Source organism: Phycomyces blakesleeanus (genome assembly GCF_001638985.1).
Source record: "Phycomyces blakesleeanus NRRL 1555(-) unplaced genomic scaffold PHYBLscaffold_4, whole genome shotgun sequence".
NCBI lineage: Eukaryota > Fungi > Mucoromycota > Mucoromycetes > Mucorales > Phycomycetaceae > Phycomyces > Phycomyces blakesleeanus.
The window spans coordinates 701,281-722,126 of NW_017265137.1; the positions used below are offsets into that span (position 1 = coordinate 701,281).

The 20,846-nt window shown below is 36.3% G+C and overlaps 3 protein-coding genes across 3 annotated transcripts; 1 reads left to right on the forward strand and 2 right to left on the reverse strand.

The window, feature by feature from the left end:
- Positions 1 to 52: 52 nt before the first annotated feature.
- PHYBLDRAFT_179856 (hypothetical protein) lies at positions 53 to 2,109 on the forward strand. The gene is made up of 6 exons (XM_018438223.1): positions 53 to 121; positions 183 to 901; positions 1,118 to 1,178; positions 1,249 to 1,380; positions 1,485 to 1,531; positions 1,638 to 2,109. The coding sequence occupies exons 1-6, from the start codon at positions 76 to 78 to the stop codon at positions 1,863 to 1,865; spliced, it is 1,233 nt and encodes a 410-aa protein (XP_018295474.1). The 5' UTR covers positions 53 to 75; the 3' UTR covers positions 1,866 to 2,109.
- Positions 2,110 to 4,811: 2,702 nt separating this feature from the next.
- PHYBLDRAFT_141323 (hypothetical protein) lies at positions 4,812 to 12,663 on the reverse strand (the record flags this gene model as incomplete). Its single annotated transcript, XM_018430565.1, has 7 exons — positions 4,812 to 4,990; positions 5,189 to 5,250; positions 5,572 to 5,621; positions 5,683 to 5,820; positions 6,123 to 6,134; positions 6,198 to 9,004; positions 12,570 to 12,663. 7 exons carry the CDS (start codon positions 12,661 to 12,663, stop codon positions 4,812 to 4,814), a joined length of 3,342 nt encoding a protein of 1,113 aa, XP_018295475.1.
- Positions 12,664 to 17,988: 5,325 nt separating this feature from the next.
- On the reverse strand, positions 17,989 to 19,092 carry PHYBLDRAFT_164349 (hypothetical protein; the record flags this gene model as incomplete). Its single annotated transcript, XM_018434991.1, has 4 exons — positions 17,989 to 18,029; positions 18,270 to 18,377; positions 18,674 to 18,741; positions 18,971 to 19,092. 4 exons carry the CDS (start codon positions 19,090 to 19,092, stop codon positions 17,989 to 17,991), a joined length of 339 nt encoding a protein of 112 aa, XP_018295476.1.
- Positions 19,093 to 20,846: the final 1,754 nt, after the last annotated feature.

A 20,846-nucleotide genomic window follows, 5' to 3' on the forward strand; every position in this document is an offset into this window, starting at 1 on the left:
ATTGACTCGCTTTTTTTTTATATTTATATATATATTTTAGTCAAGAGCAAGAGCCAAATAATATATATATATATAATGTCAAACCCTCAATCCCTTCATGTAGTGTTGCATGTACCAGAAGGTAGCTTTTATTTGTACATTGGTAAACTCATTTTCAATGATTAACTTGTATGCTTCATAAGGTCTTGAGTTTGTAGCTGTTGATGACATTAAGGAATCACTAAAAGGAAAGATCACCGAGGAAGCGACTTTTCTCAGCGAACCAAAGACAGGACGAGTGCACTTGATGGTTCAGACCACAAAACCGTCCCAAATAATACAATCCCTCAAGTCAGCAACCTTATTGAGCGTGTACAGCGTTACTCTAGTTGTCTCTGAAACCAATATCCCTCAAAGCACATTCGATGATCCTCAACTGACATACGACTTCACCAATGATGTAACCCTTGCCAGTCCCTGGGAAAATGCTTTGGAGGCAGTGAGCATAGCCTCAGGCTCAAATAGCAGTGATCTTGCTCCGACATTTAGAGCAACATTTCACAAAGGCCAATTAAAGAACAGTGCACAATCACAGAAATTGGCAGGTTACATCGGATTTGCATTCAGTCAGAGACACCCTGACTGGAAGGTCAAATTGACAGAGTATGATCAAGAGGTGGTCGCGCTTTGGTTCCGGTCGACTGAAAAAGCCATGTTGGAACGACTGGCTTCATGTGCTGACCACGGAGAGGATGGTCCTATTGTTCTCTTGCTCGGCTTGACAATTCCAATCAAAGATCCAAAATATCGCAACCGTGTGCATGTTGGACGAACCAGTTTGAATCCGTGTATTGCCTATTGCTTGGCAAGACTAGCAGATCCAAAACCAGGTCAGGTTATTCTGGATATGTGCTGTGGTACGGTAAGCATCTTTTGTTAGATAGAAACCATTAGATCTATGCATGTGTGTGTATTTTTCTTTCCTTCTTCTTTATATTACTCTAGTAAAGACGATATATATATATTCTGTATTCTTATTATCATTAAACTATTTTCTATTATCTTTTTTCTTATAACTCTATACCTACTTATATATATATATATATATATATACATGTGTGTGTGTGTGTGTTTAAAGGGCACAATTCCTCTTGAAGGTGCTTCTAAATATCCAAGTACAATGTGGATTGGTAGTGAAGGTAAGAAATCCAAAAAAAAAGTATAAAATATATACGTATAAAAGTATTCTAAGAGAGGTTGTGCCGGTAGTAAATCTGAGAACACTTTGCGTAAAGGCAAAGGGAAATCTTGAACATTCCGGTGTAAACAATGTGGATTTGATGGTTGGTGATGGCCGTTGTCTTGCCCTCCGTTCTGGATGTATTGATACTGTTGTCTGTGGCAAGTGAACATTTCTTTATTTTAGTTTTTTTGAATTCCACTATATATCTATACATAAAGGACAATATCTATGCATCTATGTATTCACAGTTATTGATATTTAGACTGGCCCTGGGGTTTACGCGAAGGATCCTATTCTGCTATTCAAAAGGTAAACGTCTAGATTATATTGAAATGAAAATTAAAGTGATTCTTTCTTTTTCCTATTGATTTATTGCTTTATACTTGAGAAACAATATCTAATATTCTTTTATTAGCTGTATCCAAAGTTTATCAAACAGATAGGTCGAGTATTGCCTACTCATGGAAAGGCGCTTATTGTTACTCAGGGTCAAAAATTGTTCAATAGAGTGCTGGCTTATTCTTGGTCCAAAGATATGTGGACAACTGATTCTATTATCCCCATTGGTATCGGTGGTTATGATGTATATCTCTACATACTTATCAAAAAAGAACCCAAGCCGTCTGCTGAGACAACATCTTAAAACAACAACAACAACAACAACAACAATAATAATAATAGAGTCCCATCTCTCGTAGATTGTATATTATACCTTTATTTCTTTGCATCAATGATCCAAGCATTGTGTTTTTTTTTATAAATTATAAAGTTGAAGACTAGACTTTTTTTTTTCTAAACTTGATTTGCTTGGTATAAATGGATGTTGATGTTCATTTTGATCCATAATATTTCACTAATAAACAACACAGATCTAGTACATCGAATATAGAGGGTGTTTTTTTTATTATCTATTAGAAAAAACGGTTATATTTCGGCGTGTGTTTTTATACATTCCAGGCCTTTATATCTATGAATTAAAGTAATAAGTTCTAGGAGCATTAAAGTATCTTATAGGCTAGGTCTTTTTTCTTAATTAATTTGATATTGGTAAATTTCTTTGGATTATAAAGCTTTTTTTTTATATAGTACACACACCTATATAAATAGATATTTCAAAGAAAAGAGCTTTAATGACATATTCATCTCTACTAAAGGACAACCCACCTAGGTTATTATTCTAATGTATTTCACTATTGTAAATTTTGCATTAAAAGAAAAGGAGATGTGTATACCAATATTAATTTACACACTGATGCACACACACTTTACTTTGCTATATGATAAACATATTATCTACATTTGTCTACTGTGTATAGTTATATACTAATCTTAAGGCTTGGAAGTTGTCGAAATGCAGTTGATTGTATTGAAAAGGCTAGGGGCAAGTGAGTAAAGATATTCCAACGACAATAGTATAGGCTGTATGTGGATCCGGCTGTACAACTAATCGACTGGATGTTTTGTCTACAAAGTTTCCTTAGAAAATCACATCTGAATTTCTGGGCTTGATGTTTGAGTCTCACTCAATTACAATGTGTATACCACATTCAAAATGTGACACTTTTCTGCATTTCTTTCTTTCTTTCTTTCTTTATCCCTGTGAGTCAAGTATTTAATCAAGAAAATCGTCCAACCCTTTAAATATAGCAGTATTACTGAAAACGCAAATATTAATCGACTGGATCCTAGGATCATAATGGAAACAGCACACACACACAGCCAAAACTATTCAACATACCTACTACCAACAGCACAACAGCTTGTTCTTTTAATTAACTTACTAATATATAGTTTTTTGTAAGCTACCAGTTAAAGCTTATTGATTATATATCTATAAAGCTCTTTGGATTAGAAATCCAACATCTTATTAGGTAATGCTATAATAGTACATGTATAATGAGAAAAGCATGGCTTTAAACCTTGACATATTTTACATAAGTTCTGTATCATTATTGTTTACACTCCAAAAGGTGATATAGGCAGTGTTGGTTTATATGATGAAGTGGCCCAAAAGCTTAAAGAAAAGATAAGAATAGGTATTGCTCTTCTCTAACAAATCCTTAGCCCGCATATTGGTATTTCGCAGCTTGTTTTTTTAAAGAAAAATAAAATAAAAACAAAAGTGGTGTGTAAGGAGAACTTAAATTACTTTTATCTTTTGATGTTTATATGGTTATTTCGATAATTAGTAAGATGTTGCTAAGCTATTACTAAAGGATTGGTGGTAAACTACGCTTATTTGAATAATTAATACTAAATAAGAAAGAGAGAGAAATTTAAATAGATAAATACAGTTGGGATTGATTATTACAATTCTTGTGCTTTTCAAGTAATTTCTTCGCCAGCTATAAAAATTATATTCTTCTTGCGGCCACGACTTGAGCAATTCGTTTACATAATTGATACAGAAAAATATTTAGAAAGATACAATATGTTTGGGTCAGCCGAAAGTTCAAAGACACACGCAATGAGCTAATGAAAATTAATATTCTCCTATCTATGTAAGCTCTTAATGAAGGTAACAATAGCGAGTCTATCTACTAAGAAGATAATGCTCCCTGCCACAAGATTAATACTGCAGAAGAGTGGAAGTAATGTTATAATTTTATAGTAATAGTAAGGCTGCCAATTAGCCCAGATTTTAGCTCTATAGAGATCTCATAAGAATATTCCACCAGAAGAGTGAAAAAGAAAAAGAGGTTAATCATCAAAAGCTTTTAAGTATGTGGCGGTAAATACCTATATGGAATAAAATATTACTCGGATTGGTGTTTGTAATATCAAGTGTATGCCAATGCCTGATTGCATGCCAATGCCTAATTGCGTGCCAATGCCTAATTGAATTTCAATGGTTAATGACATACATGAGATGAAGAGGGTTGATGAAGATTAATCTAACTATTAAATATTCTAAAAAAAAAACTATATCTTCATATTTATATGTTCTCAGGCATGGGTTGTTAAGTGAAAGGAGATCAAGTAAACTAAGAAGGTTATAGTGGTCCCTCGATAACTTCAAGGCCAACGCGAGGACTAAGTGCCTTGAAATAATTGAAGGATGAAATTAAGGAGTGCAGATTATATACTCACCGATGAAGATAGAGGGAGTGTCAAAACACGCTTTGTTAGAAGTACCCCTAAATACAATTAAAAAAAAAGTTGGCAGCTAGTTATTATCATAACTCGATTGGCTGAAATTCTTTCTCATTAAGGATTCAGGCTAAAAATTATTGTGAAAGTGAAATTACCGAGAATTGTGAAAGTTTAGCCTGGTTTTTAGAAGGAGGGTTGCCAGAGCCTTGAAATTATCGAGGGACCAATGTAAAAAAATTGTACTATTGATTTATCAGAACTTAATGAGTATGATGTTCATTGTTGGTACGAGTCCATAAATATATATATATACACATACCTTGGTTGTAAAAAATGAATAAAAATTTAAACAGATCCCAGTACTGAATATTGTATTAAAATATTCGTTCGTCTGTTTTTAAAGTGTATCCGATAAATCCCAAAAGTAAAATCAAAGATTTTTTTTGTCAAGACCTGCGCTTGAAGGCCGATCCACTCAAGTTTACACCCAAGCTTCTCAACAACCCTCATTCCTGCCTACTCGGCATGGCATCAAATTTACCATGACGGCAAAGTATCGGTGAAATGCTTTAATGCCAAACTGCTCGGGACAGGTGTCTGAGACACCCAAGTGAACAGCATAGCATTTACTTAGGCACCTTAACTTTGCTTCGGGTTCGTCCCTCATGTCCAGTTCTGTTTACCAGAGCGTGGGTTACAAGTGTCAAAGTCTAAGCAATGAGGGACTTGAAAAGCACAGGGATCATTTCAACAGGAAGCAGTAAAATACAGGAGATCGTACTGGTTGATCTATCTGCATTACTTCACGTCCAGGTGCTCAACGAATTTAAAAAAAACTCTACGCATCCAGGTGATACACCCTTATACTTGCACCTTTCTGTGACAATCTTGACATGTCCCGAAGGACAAAATCCGGAGAGCCAATATCCAACGTCCTAAGAAAATAGCATAAAGCTACCTCTGCGTTCCTCAGTCTTCTCCATGTTATGTGCCGCACAACACAGAAAAAACTGACGTGGATTTCATCCGGCTTTCGCCTTCATATGAGTGGCTCAGGAAGGTCTTTAACATCCAGTATGCTCTACACTAAGAGCTACTTTCCCTTACGGTACTTGTGTTCAGTTGGTTTTTTATAAGTATATTTAGCCTTCGATGAAACTTTTCACCGGGATTAGGGTGTTTGTAAAAACAACCCGACTCATCGGAAGCTACTTAACACAAAGACAAGAACTCAAGACAAGGTGAGGGGATTGCACCCTCCAATAACCTTTTCCAGGGAGTGAAGGCTACTGACTTGTTGGTATGTCTGGAAAAGCAGTTCACTAGTTCACAATCCAGAGCAGTCAAAAGTCTACCCCGGTTCAAACATTGGAGCTTCTCCATCTCAAACAATAAAGTCCAAGACGGAATCCCTTTTGGTTTCTTTTCCACTGCAGTAAATGCAGGTAGAATCGCTCAAAGTACGGACCAATTTTAGGCCATGGTACCTTGAGCGAACTCAATGACTAGACGCCAAAGAGTGCAGTGCGTTCAATAAAAAAACCAGAATCTCATATTAAGACAAGCCCTATAAATAAGGCGTCTACAATGAGCGAGTTGGAAAAGAGCCCGGAGACTCACTGTTAAAGACCATGATATACACATTTTGCATGAAAATGTTTACGTATATTCCTTTTGATATATCGTGACCAATAGAATACGAGGTATTCAGGGATCACTGCAAAAGTAGAGAAGTAAAAGCAAAATATATTATAAAGTTAATATACTTGTCATGTTAAAAAATGTGTGTGTGTACGCATTTACTTACCTCGCAGATAAACTGCGAATGGTTTAACCAGTACTACTGTTCCTTGCACATGAAATCGTCCTTGTTTCCTTGTACATGAAATCGACCTGGTGTCCTTGAACATGAAATCGTCCTGGTGTCCTTGTACATGAAATCGACCTGGTGTCCTTGTACATGAAATCGACCTTGTGTCCTTGTACATGAAATCGACCTTGTGTCCTTGAACATGAAATCGACCTTGTGTCCTTGAACATGAAATCCCCCTTGTGTCCTTGTACATGAAATCGTCCTGGTGTCCTTGTACATGAAATCGACCTTGTGTCCTTGAACATGAAATCGTCCTTGTGTCCTTGTACATGAAATCGTTCGGGAATCCTTGTACATGAAATCCCGTTTGTGTTCTTCTGCAAGAAATCTCCTTGGTGTTCCTAGTACATGGAATCGCCCAAGTGTTCCTTGCGCAGGAAATCTCCCTGGTGTTCCTTGTACATGGAATCGCCCAAGTGTTCCTTGAGAAGGAAATCTCCCTGGTGTTCCTTGTACATGGAATCGCCCAAGTGTTCCTTGAGAAGGAAAACACCCTGGTGTTCCTAGTACATGGAATCGCCCAAGTGTTCCTTGAGAAGGAAAACACCCTGGTGTTCCTAGTACATGGAATCGCCCAAGTGTTCCTTGCGCAGGAAATCTCCCTGGTGTTCCTTGTACATGGAATCGCCCAAGTGTTCCTTGCGCAGGAAATCTCCCTGGTGTTCCTAGTACATGGAATCGCCCAAGTGTTCCTTGCGCAGGAAAACACCCTGGTGTTCCTTGTACATGGAATCGCCCAAGTGTTCCTTGCGCAGGAAATCTCCCTGGTGTTCCTAGTACATGGAATCGCCCAAGTGTTCCTTGCGCAGGAAATCTCCCTGGTGTTCCTAGTACATGGAATCGCCCAAGTGTTCCTTGCGCAGGAAATCTCCCTGGTGTTCCTTGTACATGGAATCGCCCAAGTGTTCCTTGCGCAGGAAATCTCCCTGGTGTTCCTAGTACATGGAATCGCCCAAGTGTTCCTTGCGCAGGAAAACACCCTGGTGTTCCTTGTACATGGAATCGCCCAAGTGTTCCTTGCGCAGGAAATCTCCCTGGTGTTCCTAGTACATGGAATCGCCCAAGTGTTCCTTGCGCAGGAAATCTCCCTGGTGTTCCTAGTACATGGAATCGCCCAAGTGTTCCTTGCGCAGGAAATCTCCCTGGTGTTCCTTGTACATGGAATCGCCCAAGTGTTCCTTGAGAAGGAAATCTCCCTGGTGTTCCTTGTACATGGAATCGCCCAAGTGTTCCTTGCGCAGGAAATCTCCCTGGTGTTCCTAGTACATGGAATCGCCCAAGTGTTCCTTGAGAAGGAAAACACCCTGGTGTTCCTAGTACATGGAATCGCCCAAGTGTTCCTTGAGAAGGAAAACACCCTGGTGTTCCTAGTACATGGAATCGCCCAAGTGTTCCTTGCGCAGGAAATCTCCCTGGTGTTCCTTGTACATGGAATCGCCCAAGTGTTCCTTGCGCAGGAAAACGCCCTGGTGTTCCTTGTACATGGAATCGCCCAAGTGTTCCTTGCGCAGGAAATCTCCCTGGTGTTCCTTGTACATGGAATCGCCCAAGTGTTCCTTGAGAAGGAAATCTCCCTGGTGTTCCTTGTACATGGAATCGCCCAAGTGTTCCTTGCGCAGGAAATCTCCCTGGTGTTCCTTGTACATGGAATCGCCCAAGTGTTCCTTGAGAAGGAAAACACCCTGGTGTTCCTAGTACATGGAATCGCCCAAGTGTTCCTTGAGAAGGAAAACACCCTGGTGTTCCTAGTACATGGAATCGCCCAAGTGTTCCTTGAGAAGGAAAACACCCTGGTGTTCCTAGTACATGGAATCGCCCAAGTGTTCCTTGCGCAGGAAATCTCCCTGGTGTTCCTTGTACATGGAATCGCCCAAGTGTTCCTTGCGCAGGAAAACGCCCTGGTGTTCCTTGTACATGGAATCGCCCAAGTGTTCCTTGCGCAGGAAATCTCCCTGGTGTTCCTTGTACATGGAATCGCCCAAGTGTTCCTTGAGAAGGAAATCTCCCTGGTGTTCCTTGTACATGGAATCGCCCAAGTGTTCCTTGCGCAGGAAATCTCCCTGGTGTTCCTTGTACATGGAATCGCCCAAGTGTTCCTTGAGAAGGAAAACACCCTGGTGTTCCTAGTACATGGAATCGCCCAAGTGTTCCTTGAGAAGGAAAACACCCTGGTGTTCCTAGTACATGGAATCGCCCAAGTGTTCCTTGCGCAGGAAATCTCCCTGGTGTTCCTTGTACATGGAATCGCCCAAGTGTTCCTTGAGAAGGAAATCTCCCTGGTGTTCCTTGTACATGGAATCGCCCAAGTGTTCCTTGAGAAGGAAATCTCCCTGGTGTTCCTTGTACATGGAATCGCCCAAGTGTTCCTTGCGCAGGAAATCTCCCTGGTGTTCCTTGTACATGGAATCGCCCAAGTGTTCCTTGAGAAGGAAAACACCCTGGTGTTCTTAGTACATGGAATCGCCCAAGTGTTCCTTGAGAAGGAAAACACCCTGGTGTTCCTAGTACATGGAATCGCCCAAGTGTTCCTTGAGAAGGAAAACTCCCTGGTGTTCCTTGTACATGGAATCGCCCAAGTGTTCCTTGCGCAGGAAATCTCCCTGGTGTTCCTTGTACATGGAATCGCCCAAGTGTTCCTTGAGAAGGAAATCTCCCTGGTGTTCCTTGTACATGGAATCGCCCATGTGTTCCTTGTGCACGGAATCGCCTTGATGGTTCTTGTGCTGGAAATCGCCCAGGTGTTCCTTGCGCAGGAAATTGCACTGGTCTTCCTTGTACATGAAATTGTCCAGGTGTTCTCTGTGCTGGAAATCGACCTAGTTTTTCTTGTACATGAACTCGACATGAAAGACTTTTTCGTGAACCACAGTGGAATGGATTTTGGACATATGATCAAAAAGAAAACAGGTACAAAAAACATTGTGCTGTAGTTAGTAGTTGACCGTGTCAAAGTTTGATTGTGTGTATAAAATGTTTTACCTGCTATTAGACTGGACATCATAGTGTGCAACTTAACTAGAAGTCATGTGTGTGATGCATTTTCATTATTAATATTAATATATGTCTTATATGAATGGAAATATATAGACATTGAAATGCATTTTTCCTACCTGTGGGAAACCAAAGACCATGAAAAGAAAAAGGGAAGGAAGAAAAGGGTAGACAGGCAATAGGGATTTGTATCAATTGTTATAAGAGAAAAAATGGGGATGGCGCAGTAAATAAGGCGTAAAATACCTATTTAGGATAAATCAAAACAAATTCATGTGAAAATAAAGAGCCCTATGTTTTTAGTGAAAGTTCTATACTTTTTGTCACATATTTTTTTAAGAACGTCTTGGTATTGCCTGATAGATACATTGAATAGTACTGGCACTGAGAACATTTGGATATTGTTTGGCTTTAAATAACCTTTGTATGTCTTTGTAGAAATATTTTTTACACACTTTTTATCTCATCTAATACTCATCCTGTTTTTTTTTAAAAATCCGCCAAACAAATAAAGAAAGGTAATTAAGTCTTCTGATCACAACCTGTTTAGTTTCATTTCACAAAGTATCTTGAAATACAAGTAACTAAAGAATCACCCTTTCTGAGAGAATAATATCATATTCATTATTAAATGAGTTGATATTTTAATGCTTCTCGAAAATCTTTTCTTATATATTTAAATTTGTTGTAAATGAGTATTGACTACTGCTGTAATTGAGAATAAGTCTGAAGGAAATAATATAAGTCCTCAGCTATTCCAGTCAAAAATGTCTACCAACTACTTTATTATTTAACACGGGTTTATTATGCACAATAGTGATTATATTTTATATAATGATATCATCATAATATGTGATACATCAATGAATTATTACAAGTATACTTATGACTCACAAACACATTTACTTTTGATGTTAACACTTCATTGGGACTACACACCTTTATATAATTAATCATACATTAATTATCCCAAGATCACGTTCCTCTGAATAAGGCTCAGATAGGATCGATTACCTGACCCCAGTCATATAATTTTCCCAGTCCAAAACAATATAAATAGCAGTGGTAGTTCAGTGTAGAAACCTCGTCAAATTTTGATACCAAATCTTTTCTCAATAAGCAAACCCTACACAAGTTCTCACGAATCTTTGTTCCTCACTTTCAAATCTTGCATTCTTTTTAACAACTTCAAAAACTTCAACTACCACAACAAAATTATACAATTTTAAATATATATGCAATATCTCTTGTCAGCTATAAATACAGAGTTTTCTCTTACTTTTAATTAATTAAAGTATTATTATTATAGTGCACATTAACGTGTCTTAGCTAATACGGGTTATTCACTTTAAAGCTATGTTCAAAGGCAAAATTTTAATTTTATAATTGTGATAGTAAAAGTACAATAAGCTAACTATTGAATCTTTATTTTTGATACTCTAGTATGTATATATTGCTGCAAAATTGTCAAATCATTTATTTAAAGAATTATGATAAATATTCTATAGTAACTTTACATATCTAATAGTATGTATAAATATTCCTTCTTTTTTCTCTTTCTTTCTATGATAATAGCATTACTTTTTGATACAGAGCCTAGTTGAAATTTTTTATTTTCTTTATGCAACCCTTCTGTTTTTTCATTATTTTTAATATACAGTATCTATAATTATTTTATCAAAAAAATATAGCGATTCTTATATCTAATCAAGCTAACTATATATCTTAGAATATATCAAATTCTGATATAGTCGATATAATGGAATCAGAACAATAATGCGTATTTTAAGCTCAAAGCACAGAATACAACAGATAAGAATACCTCTGTGTCTCTCTTTATATATATATCTTTATTATTTGACACAGTTAGCTTTGGAAAAGGTTTGTTTTTGGCCAAACTCATTTGATATATTTATATCTGGTCGACACAATTAACTGTTTAACAAGCTTTCAAGCTTTTACTATCTTAAGTTTTTTCTAATCTTTACTTTCTTCATCACTTATTTATATCAAGGTTATTTCCACAAGCTTTATCATCTCATTCTAAAAGTAACAAGCGTTCATATTAATTTACATGCACTATTATTATTCAAACTATTAAATTATCTCAATAACCATGCTATCTAATTATTTTATAAAAACTATACAATCCCAAACAAATCAATTCAGTAATAATTATCTTTTGCAAATATTAATATTTGTCTATATATTTTTTTCTGTTCCTTGATCTGAAGAGCACTGCTATTTGCTGCAAAGGCTACAAGTGTTGGTCTGACCAATCTTTTCTCCTTTTCATATATTTTCTTTTACAAATGCTTATATCACACAAACCAACGTAGCATATGTCATATTCTTCTATTGTATTTTATTCTCTGTTTTGTTTTTGTGCATTTCTCTTGATAAATTAACAAGATGTATCATATTATATCAATATAAAAAGCAACAACAAAAACCAAATCACTAAAATCAACACGTTTTCTGATTAGTTGTCTTTAATTTTAATATTCTTTTTTTTCTGAAATGCATTTATTCAATTAAACAAGTTAAAGTTAAATGAGAACAAAATATAATGTTAAAACATGTATATTAAGGGAGAAAATAAGAGAAAGAAAATATTAAACAATTGAAACTCTGATTTCAATCTTTCATCTATGATGGAAAATAAATGAAAAGAATGAAAAGTAAAATGTAAAATAGAGCAATGAAGAAAATATATATTATCCCAAAATTCTACTTGAATTCAATATTTTAAGTACCCTTGTGAAATAAAGACAGAACTGAATATATTTTAACTACTACCTTTTCAATTCTTACAGTACGTGCTGCTTTTATATAAATATTATGTGTGTGAATAAATTATAATATTATTAATTTTGTTACTGTAAATATATAGCATATCTCAGGTATATCCAATATCACTGCTCTATTTATATGTTACTATTAATATATTCTACATATCTGCAAGAGCAAAAGGGAGATTATCAGAAATTATTCTCCAGTAAGACTTTTGAACAGTAGAAAGAACTCTATTCAAGATATGATGGTTGTTGTGAATGAGTATTGATTACTGCTGAATCTGAGAGTAAGACTGAAGGATAAAATAATATCCTTAGCTATTCCAGTCAAACGGATCTCCCTTTATGATATTATCTAATACACAGATCATCATACACATAATTGATTATTTATTATTATCACCATGACATGGGATATACAAATACATATACATTATATATATGGCATCATTATATTTCATCTACATATTTCTTTTATTATACAAATACTTAATTGAGAGACTACAACTACAACTATCTAATATTATGAAACATTACCCGAGTATCTGGGTCGGAATACTAAAATATTACCAATAGCATAAATGCTCTTCTTTACCAAAACTCTTGGACTGATCTGACTGGAGAAGTATCATATCAATTGGTCTTTCCGGATCTTTCCAGAAGAACAATACTCCTGGAAGATGACTCATCGTGATAAAGATTACTTAAGCACACATTGAATTACAAATTAGAAAAACATATAAATATCAGTAGATAGTTCCGTGTAGAAAGACAATCGAATTTTATCATTCTTTACTTTTCTTTTGAAATAAACAACCTACACAAGTTCTCACGAATTCTTTCGTCTATATTATATTTTGCTTTATTTTCTCCCCACAACATTTTTTTTCGTGAACTACAATGAACTCTCCTGCTGACTTGTTTCCCGCTGGTTTGACCCCTGTTCCTGAGGAGGCTACCTTGTCCCCCATGTCTGCGGATGAATTATTCTCTGACTTGAGTGAGCCCGTCCTCTTTCCGGATGCTGCCCCTGGTTTTGGTTCCGTTTCTGGTTCTGGTTCCCCTCCCGTTGGTAGAGAAGTAGCAACTGCTTCCTCCTGTGTGGCCGTTCTCAAGGCTGAATTGGGCAACCATATCGAGGCCTTCAGCGCTGCTCATGTAGCAAACAATGAGCAAGCAGCTGATGATGCACTCCGCAGGATCGAGCGCACAAGATTGGCAATCACTAGCCTTGAAAAGTGCAGCGAGATGCTTGCCTCTCCTGGTACAAACACAGAGAGAGCTGGCCGTGAAGGAGGGTTGACTCTCAACAGAAGAGATCTTCCCAAATTCCAATTGGCCTCCAGTATTATTAAGCCCTTCCCAAATGAAGAGGTTTTTGAATCAGTTGGACATTTCCTACGTACCTTCAAGAATGTGATCGAGTCTTCTTCCTTGGACATCGAGAGAGTTTGGAAGAAATTCCTCCCACTTTGCCTGCCTCACACTGATGACGGATGGGTAGAGATGGATCTTAAGAAGTGTATTGATTGGAAGGCGGCGAAATCATGCTTCAACAAAAGACATGGTTCCAGCTTGGTGTCTCGGCGATTCACAGACCAGGTCTTTACAATGATGATGAAGAACACTGAGTCCATCGGTGATTACTCGAAGAAGTTCCTCCGTGCGGTTTACAATGCTGGTTTACCCAAAGACGATGCTCGCATCGCTGATCGCTTCCTTGCCTCGCTGACCTTATCAGTGCAAACACTGGTAAGAGTTACCATGGCCCGCTCTGGTCCCAATGGGGAGTCCAAGCGTGATTGGACTGTAGAGCAGATCACGCAGATCGGCAGAGACATCCTTGGGGATGACAACAGGCTCTATGCTGAGGCGACCCGATTGATTCCTGGTTCCCGTGGGCAACCTGAGAAGAATAACGAGGAACATCCCAGAAAGAAGCTTCACCACTCCAACAAGATAACCAAGCATGAGAAGACATTTTTCTGCTCGCACCATGGAAAAAACCCGACCCATGAGTCCAGCAAGTGTTTTACCTTGATCAACCGCAAGAACAAAGCCAGTAGTTCCAACAGTCGCAATCCTTGCAGACGTTGTGGTGAAAACTACTACCATGGTCATGTCTGCAAAAGCAAGAACAATGAGCCAATTCTCATGGTATCCCAGTCTCCCGCAAAGGATAAGTCTGAGCAGACGCTCAAGACGATCCAGGACAGGATAGATGAAGACATGGAGGAAATATCATTTGAATGTAAGTACCTACTTGACAGAATTGAGAGAAGAATTAAAGCTAATGATGCGTTTAATCTTGTAACTCCAATCATAATAGAGAACCAGAAGTTAATCGGGATGATCGATACAGGCAGTTCCCGCACGTTTATAAATTTGAAATGTTTAAATAACAATTTACAAATAACAAAAATAAATTCTTCAATTGGTTCCTTTAATTTTCTGTCTAAGAATAGTAGTACAAAGAGATTAGGAAAAACTGATCCTTTAAATTTTAAATATATAAATGGCATCACCTTTAAGCATGCACCAGAGGTGTTAGAGTTTAATACGGGTTTTAATTTTGATATCCTCCTTGGAAGAGATATTTTGGCAAAGATGAATATTGGATTAATTAATGTTGCATATGATATTGAAGGAGAATATGTCCATTCAGATAATGCAAAAGACTATGCCGCCATTTATGAAAATCTAAATATTGATAAAGAGAAAAAGTTTGAACCTGATAATTCGCCAGCTGGCACAGCACAGCAACGAGCAGAATTTATGAGCTCTATTAAAGCATCACTGGAGGAAAATAAGAATATTCCCGTTGAGTCATATTGTCCTTTATCAGAATCTATTATTCGTTTACCTACTAAGGAAGGTGCGACGGCTTACAGACGGCAGTATCCTATACCGCACGCTCTAAGACCAACACTTGACAAGCAAGTAAAAGAATGGCTTGAGACAGGAACTATTGTCAAGTCCAAGACCAACACTTCCTTCAACAGTCCAATGTTGCTTGTTCCAAAGAGAAACAAAGCTGGTGAGATTGTCAGTCATAGAGTGTGTTTAGATGTGCGATTGTTAAATCAGATCCTACCTCCCACATTCAATTATCCAATTCCAAAAATTCAAACAATATTTCAAAACTTAAGTGGAAAGAAATTCTTTACCACACTCGACTTATCCAATGCGTATCATCGTTTCAAAGTTGCACCTGAGGATGTACACAAACTGACATTCACTCACTTAGATGGGCAACAGTATAGCTTTATTAAAGGCTGTTTTGGCTTGAAGATGCTTACTTCACAATTTCAACATGTCATGGCTACTTTATTTGATAAGATTGACTGTGTACAGAATTTTGTTGATGATTGTATTGTTGCCAGTGAAACATTTGAACAGCATGTCAAAGACGTAAAATTAGTTATTGAAAAATTGTCATCCGCGAAGTTGATTCTGAACTCGGAAAAGTGTGTCTGGTTTCAACATTCAGTGAGATTGCTTGGTTTTGTCGTCAATGAGACAGGCACCAAGGTTGATAAGCGAAAGTTGACAAATGTTGACAAATGGCCTATTCCTACAACTGCGAAACAGATTCAGCAATTCATGGGTTTGATCAATTACTTCAGAGATTATATTCCTATGATTTCGAAGGTAGCTGAGCCTATTTCACGTTTGAGTCATGCCAAGAATGTGTCTGGTCAATGGACAGATGAGCAGACGAAAAGCTTTAAAGCACTAAAAGACATATTGCACCAAGATTTAATTCTTCATTACGCAGATATGTCACGTGAAATGTATGTGGCCACAGATGCATCCCTTTATGGAGCAGCTTGCTTATTGTTTCAGCGAGATGAACAAGGGCGTGATAAATATATCAGCTTTGTATCAACTTCCTTAAGCCCATCGCAGCGACGATGGAGCACAACTAAAAGAGAATTATATGCAGTCGTTTTGGCGCTTGAAAAATTCCGTCCATTTCTGTGGGGCCGACAGTTCACAATTTTTACTGATCATCGAGCACTCATTTATCTCCACACTCAAAAAAATCGCTAATCCAATGATGATTGGCTGGATTGAGACACTCCTTGACTTTGATTTTAAAGTGGTCCATATTCCTGGTTTGTTGAATAAACTACCTGATTTGCTAAGCCGCTTGTATCCTCCAGAGGATAGTGACAAGCTGGTGGAGGATGATGGATTGAGAAAAATCAGAACAAATGACTTTCAAGCTAAAAACAGAGTTATTGTTCAAAAGAAAAAATATAGTAAAGACAGAGTGCTAAATGTACTTGCAACGCAACTCGTCGAAAATGCTTCAGAGTCGTCCGACTATATGTCACCTCCTGAAGAAAAGCGTAATGGCTTACTAAAAGAAGCACATTCGTTTGGTCACTTTGGAAGTCAAGCTATAGTGAATGATCTTCATTCACAAGGCTTACACTGGACTAATATATATGAAGAGGCTAAAGAGATTATTCGTTCTTGCCCTGAATGTCAGAAACACAATATTAGCAAGAAAGGCTATCACCCATTGACTAATGTTGTAGCATTCCGACCATTTGATCATATTGCAATTGACTTATGCGGTGAATTCCCTGTATCAGAGGATGGACACACGTACATGTTAGTTCTGGTTGATGTATGCTCCAAGTACATTATCTTGAGACCACTGCCAAACAAGAACTCAACAACAATAGCTAAAGCATTGATAAAGATTTTTGGAGATTATGGTTTTCCCAAAGTAATGCAAAGTGACAATGGTCTGGAATTTAGAAACTCTTTAATGTCAAGCCTATCTAAAGAGCTTGGGATTGATCGAAGATATTCGACAGCATATCACCCACAAGGAAATGGTATTGCCGAAGCCAGTGTAAAAATTGCAGAGAATACTGTACGTAAAATGATGAGAGCGAACAGCAATGACTGGTGTCACTATCTACCGATTGTTCAGCTGTGTATCAATAGACATATTCCTCAAAAAACACTAAGTGCGCCGTTTTCATTAATGTATGCTCGCAGAGTCAATGTGCCTGATGAGTATGGTGACAAAGATAAATACTCTCTTCCAAAAGCCACAGTTACAATTGATGAGCTAGAGAAGCAGATTGATCATATGGAAAATATTATATTCCCTGCCATTAACGAACGTGTGTTAAGGATTAATGAGGAATTAAAAAAGAAATATGATCACAAAAATATCCTAATCGACATCCCCAAAGGAACACACGTTATGGTCAGATTACCACATCGATCAAATAAATTGGCACCTATTTATGAAGGTCCATATACAGTGGTTCGAAAGAATAAAGGAGGATCGTATGAGTTAAAGGATGAGCAAGGTGAATTGTTACACCGAAATTATACACCCTCAGAACTCAAGATGGTCACCATCGATGAATCAACAATTGAGAATGAGCTCTACGAAGTTGAAGACATTCGAGATCATCGTGGTACTGCTGGTCAACGAGAATATTTGGTCAAATGGGCTGGCTATGGCGAACGCGCTAATACATGGCAAAAGGCTGAAGACTTTACCGATTCCACAATTGTACAAAAATATTGGAAGAAAGTTAGAGAGTTGGAACGTTTAGAGAATGAGAGAGCTGAAGACTTGATTAACAAAAGTGCATCCTCAAAAAAGAAAATAGTTCACACTTCAAGACTAAATGGTAAAAGTAACAATAACGATGAGCACAAGAAAAGAACACTTCCTACCACTTTGAGTAGAGAAGAAAGATTACACAAAAGAAGAGCAACAAAAAATTAAAATAACAAAAAATGAACACGTAATCCACAAAGCTGAGTTTACAGTGTAGATCTCCATAAAGTACAAAAATTATGTGCATGATTGACTATAATAAAATAAGCAATTGGCCAGACAATGAAATAGTAAATGAAATGTTTTATTGCCGAATCAACAAAAGGTATTGTTGAATCTGGTGGAGGATAATGTTGTGAATGAGTATTGATTACTGCTGAATCTGAGAGTAAGACTGAAGGATAAAATAATATCCTTAGCTATTCCAGTCAAACGGATCTCCCTTTATGATATTATCTAATACACAGATCATCATACACATAATTGATTATTTATTATTATCACCATGACATGGGATATACAAATACATATACATTATATATATGGCATCATTATATTTCATCTACATATTTCTTTTATTATACAAATACTTAATTGAGAGACTACAACTACAACTATCTAATATTATGAAACATTACCCGAGTATCTGGGTCGGAATACTAAAATATTACCAATAGCATAAATGCTCTTCTTTACCAAAACTCTTGGACTGATCTGACTGGAGAAGTATCATATCAATTGGTCTTTCCGGATCTTTCCAGAAGAACAATACTCCTGGAAGATGACTCATCGTGATAAAGATTACTTAAGCACACATTGAATTACAAATTAGAAAAACATATAAATATCAGTAGATAGTTCCGTGTAGAAAGACAATCGAATTTTATCATTCTTTACTTTTCTTTTGAAATAAACAACCTACACAAGTTCTCACGAATTCTTTCGTCTATATTATATTTTGCTTTATTTTCTCCCCACAACAATGGTAATCAATATTTGAGAGGAAGGGAGGTTGCGGAAATTTAATGTCAAATTATTGCAGATGAGCTGATATAAGAGTGAGATATACATATTATCTGTTGTGAATGAGTATTGATTACTGCTGAATCTGAGAGTAAGATTGAAGGATAAAATAATATCCTCAGCTATTCCAGTCAAACGAATCTCCCTTTATGATATTATCTAATACACAGATCATCATACACATAATTGATTATTTATTATTATCACCATGACATGGGATATACAAATACATATACATTATATATATGGCATCATTATATTTCATCTACATATTTCTTTTATTATACAAATACTTAATTGAGAGACTACAACTACAACTATTTAATATTATGAAACATTACCCGAGTATCTGGGTCGGAATACTAAAATATTACCAATAGCATAAATGCTCTTCTTTACCGAAACTCTTGGACTGATCTGACTGGAGAAGTATCATATCAATTGGTCTTTCCGGATCTTTCCAGAAGAACAATACTCCTGGAAGATGACTCATCATGATAAAGATTACTTAAGCACACACTGAATTACAAATTAGAAAAACATATAAATATCAGTAGATAGTTCCGTGTAGAAAGAGGGAATTTGATCATTCTTTACTTTTCTTTTGAAATAAACAACCTACACAAGTTCTCACGAATTCTTTCGTCTATATTATATTTTGCTTTATTTTCTCCCCACAACATATATGTTATAAAATATAGTAGTATACTTTTAAATATTAGTATATAGCTTTATTATCTTGCTATTTATTGAAGTCTATAAAGACAAGGGGATTGTATAACGGTTCTATACTGTTTTAAATAAAGAAAAATAGAAGAAATAAGATTAATTAAGAGTGAAATAGCAATATTTTTAAATATTTAGCCTTTGCTTTTAATATCTGGTAATATTCTGATATAAGCCGGAGTATTTGAATATAATATGAACTTAATTAATACGCAAGTATATATAAGTACTTAACCATTAAACAACTAGAATATAAAAAAAAATACAGTGACTGTAACATTAGTAATATGCTTGAAATATGATAGTGGCACAACATATTCTAAGTATTCAACTAATCGTCTGGCAAATAGACATTTGTTTTTCTTTAGTCTAAGGTTTTCAATGTGACAAGCTTGAAATACTAGTTCGAGATGCTTAGCATGTTCGGAGAGTGACTTGGAAAAAATAAGTATATCATCAATAAAGATATATGAAAATTTTCCAATATATTATTATAAAGTTATAGGCGTTGTTCTTTGAAAAGTAGACGGAGCTGATGAAAAACCAAAAGGCATAACTGTGAATTCATATGTCCTATGTCGTTTTACAACACCAATTTTTCAATCGAATATTGTGTAACCGGGATTTTCCAGAATCCACTCGCAGCATCCTGTGTGTAAAACCAGGTAGCTCCACCAAGTGAATCAAGCAAGTCATCAATATGAGATAAAGGGAAATCATCTTTAATTGTGATTTGATTTAATCTTCAGTAATATATAATGAGGAGTAGTACTTTATCTCATTTCTTAACAAAGAAGACAGAGGAAGTTTACAATACTTGCAATGGAAGAATAAGGCCAAGCTCTAGAAGATGATTTATTTCTATTTTGAGAGCTTTGTTTTCTTCTCAGATAAGTTGATAAGGTCTAAAGCAAATACGTTGGATAATGTTTGTGGGTATGTGATATTCCAAGAGATTGACTAAAATCAATCCACTATTTTCAGCATATGCACACTAGTTTTTATTTAAAAGATCATTGATAACGTTTGGTATTTTTGCTTCTTAATTTGATGTTTCTGGGAGTAATTTGTCAACGTATTCTAGTAGTTGTTTTCCTGTGACAATATGTTCGTTTTGTTAGGATATATAGAGATTTTGTGCTTCATTGTTCTCCCAAAGTGATGTTACAAATTGTGTTCGTAAAACTTCGAATTGATTTTCTTGCAATAATTTGTCCTAATCTTTTTCAGGTGTTTTTGGTCCTTCTAGGCAGTAAGTCTGATGGGATTCCAGAGTTTCCCTTAAACAAATAGCATTTGTCAATAGCTAAATTGCAGCTATTGTCACCTTAAACATTCGACGACTCGGGCTAAAAGAATATATCCAGAGTACAAATTAATGTCTTATATATTTAGCCTTTGGGCATACAATTTTCTCAAACAAACTTAAACGAATAGTGATTGAATATTTTTGGGCTGACTGTTGTTGAACTGGTCTTGTTTCATCTTTTAGCTTAACATATCCAGATTCATGTTTTATTAGTA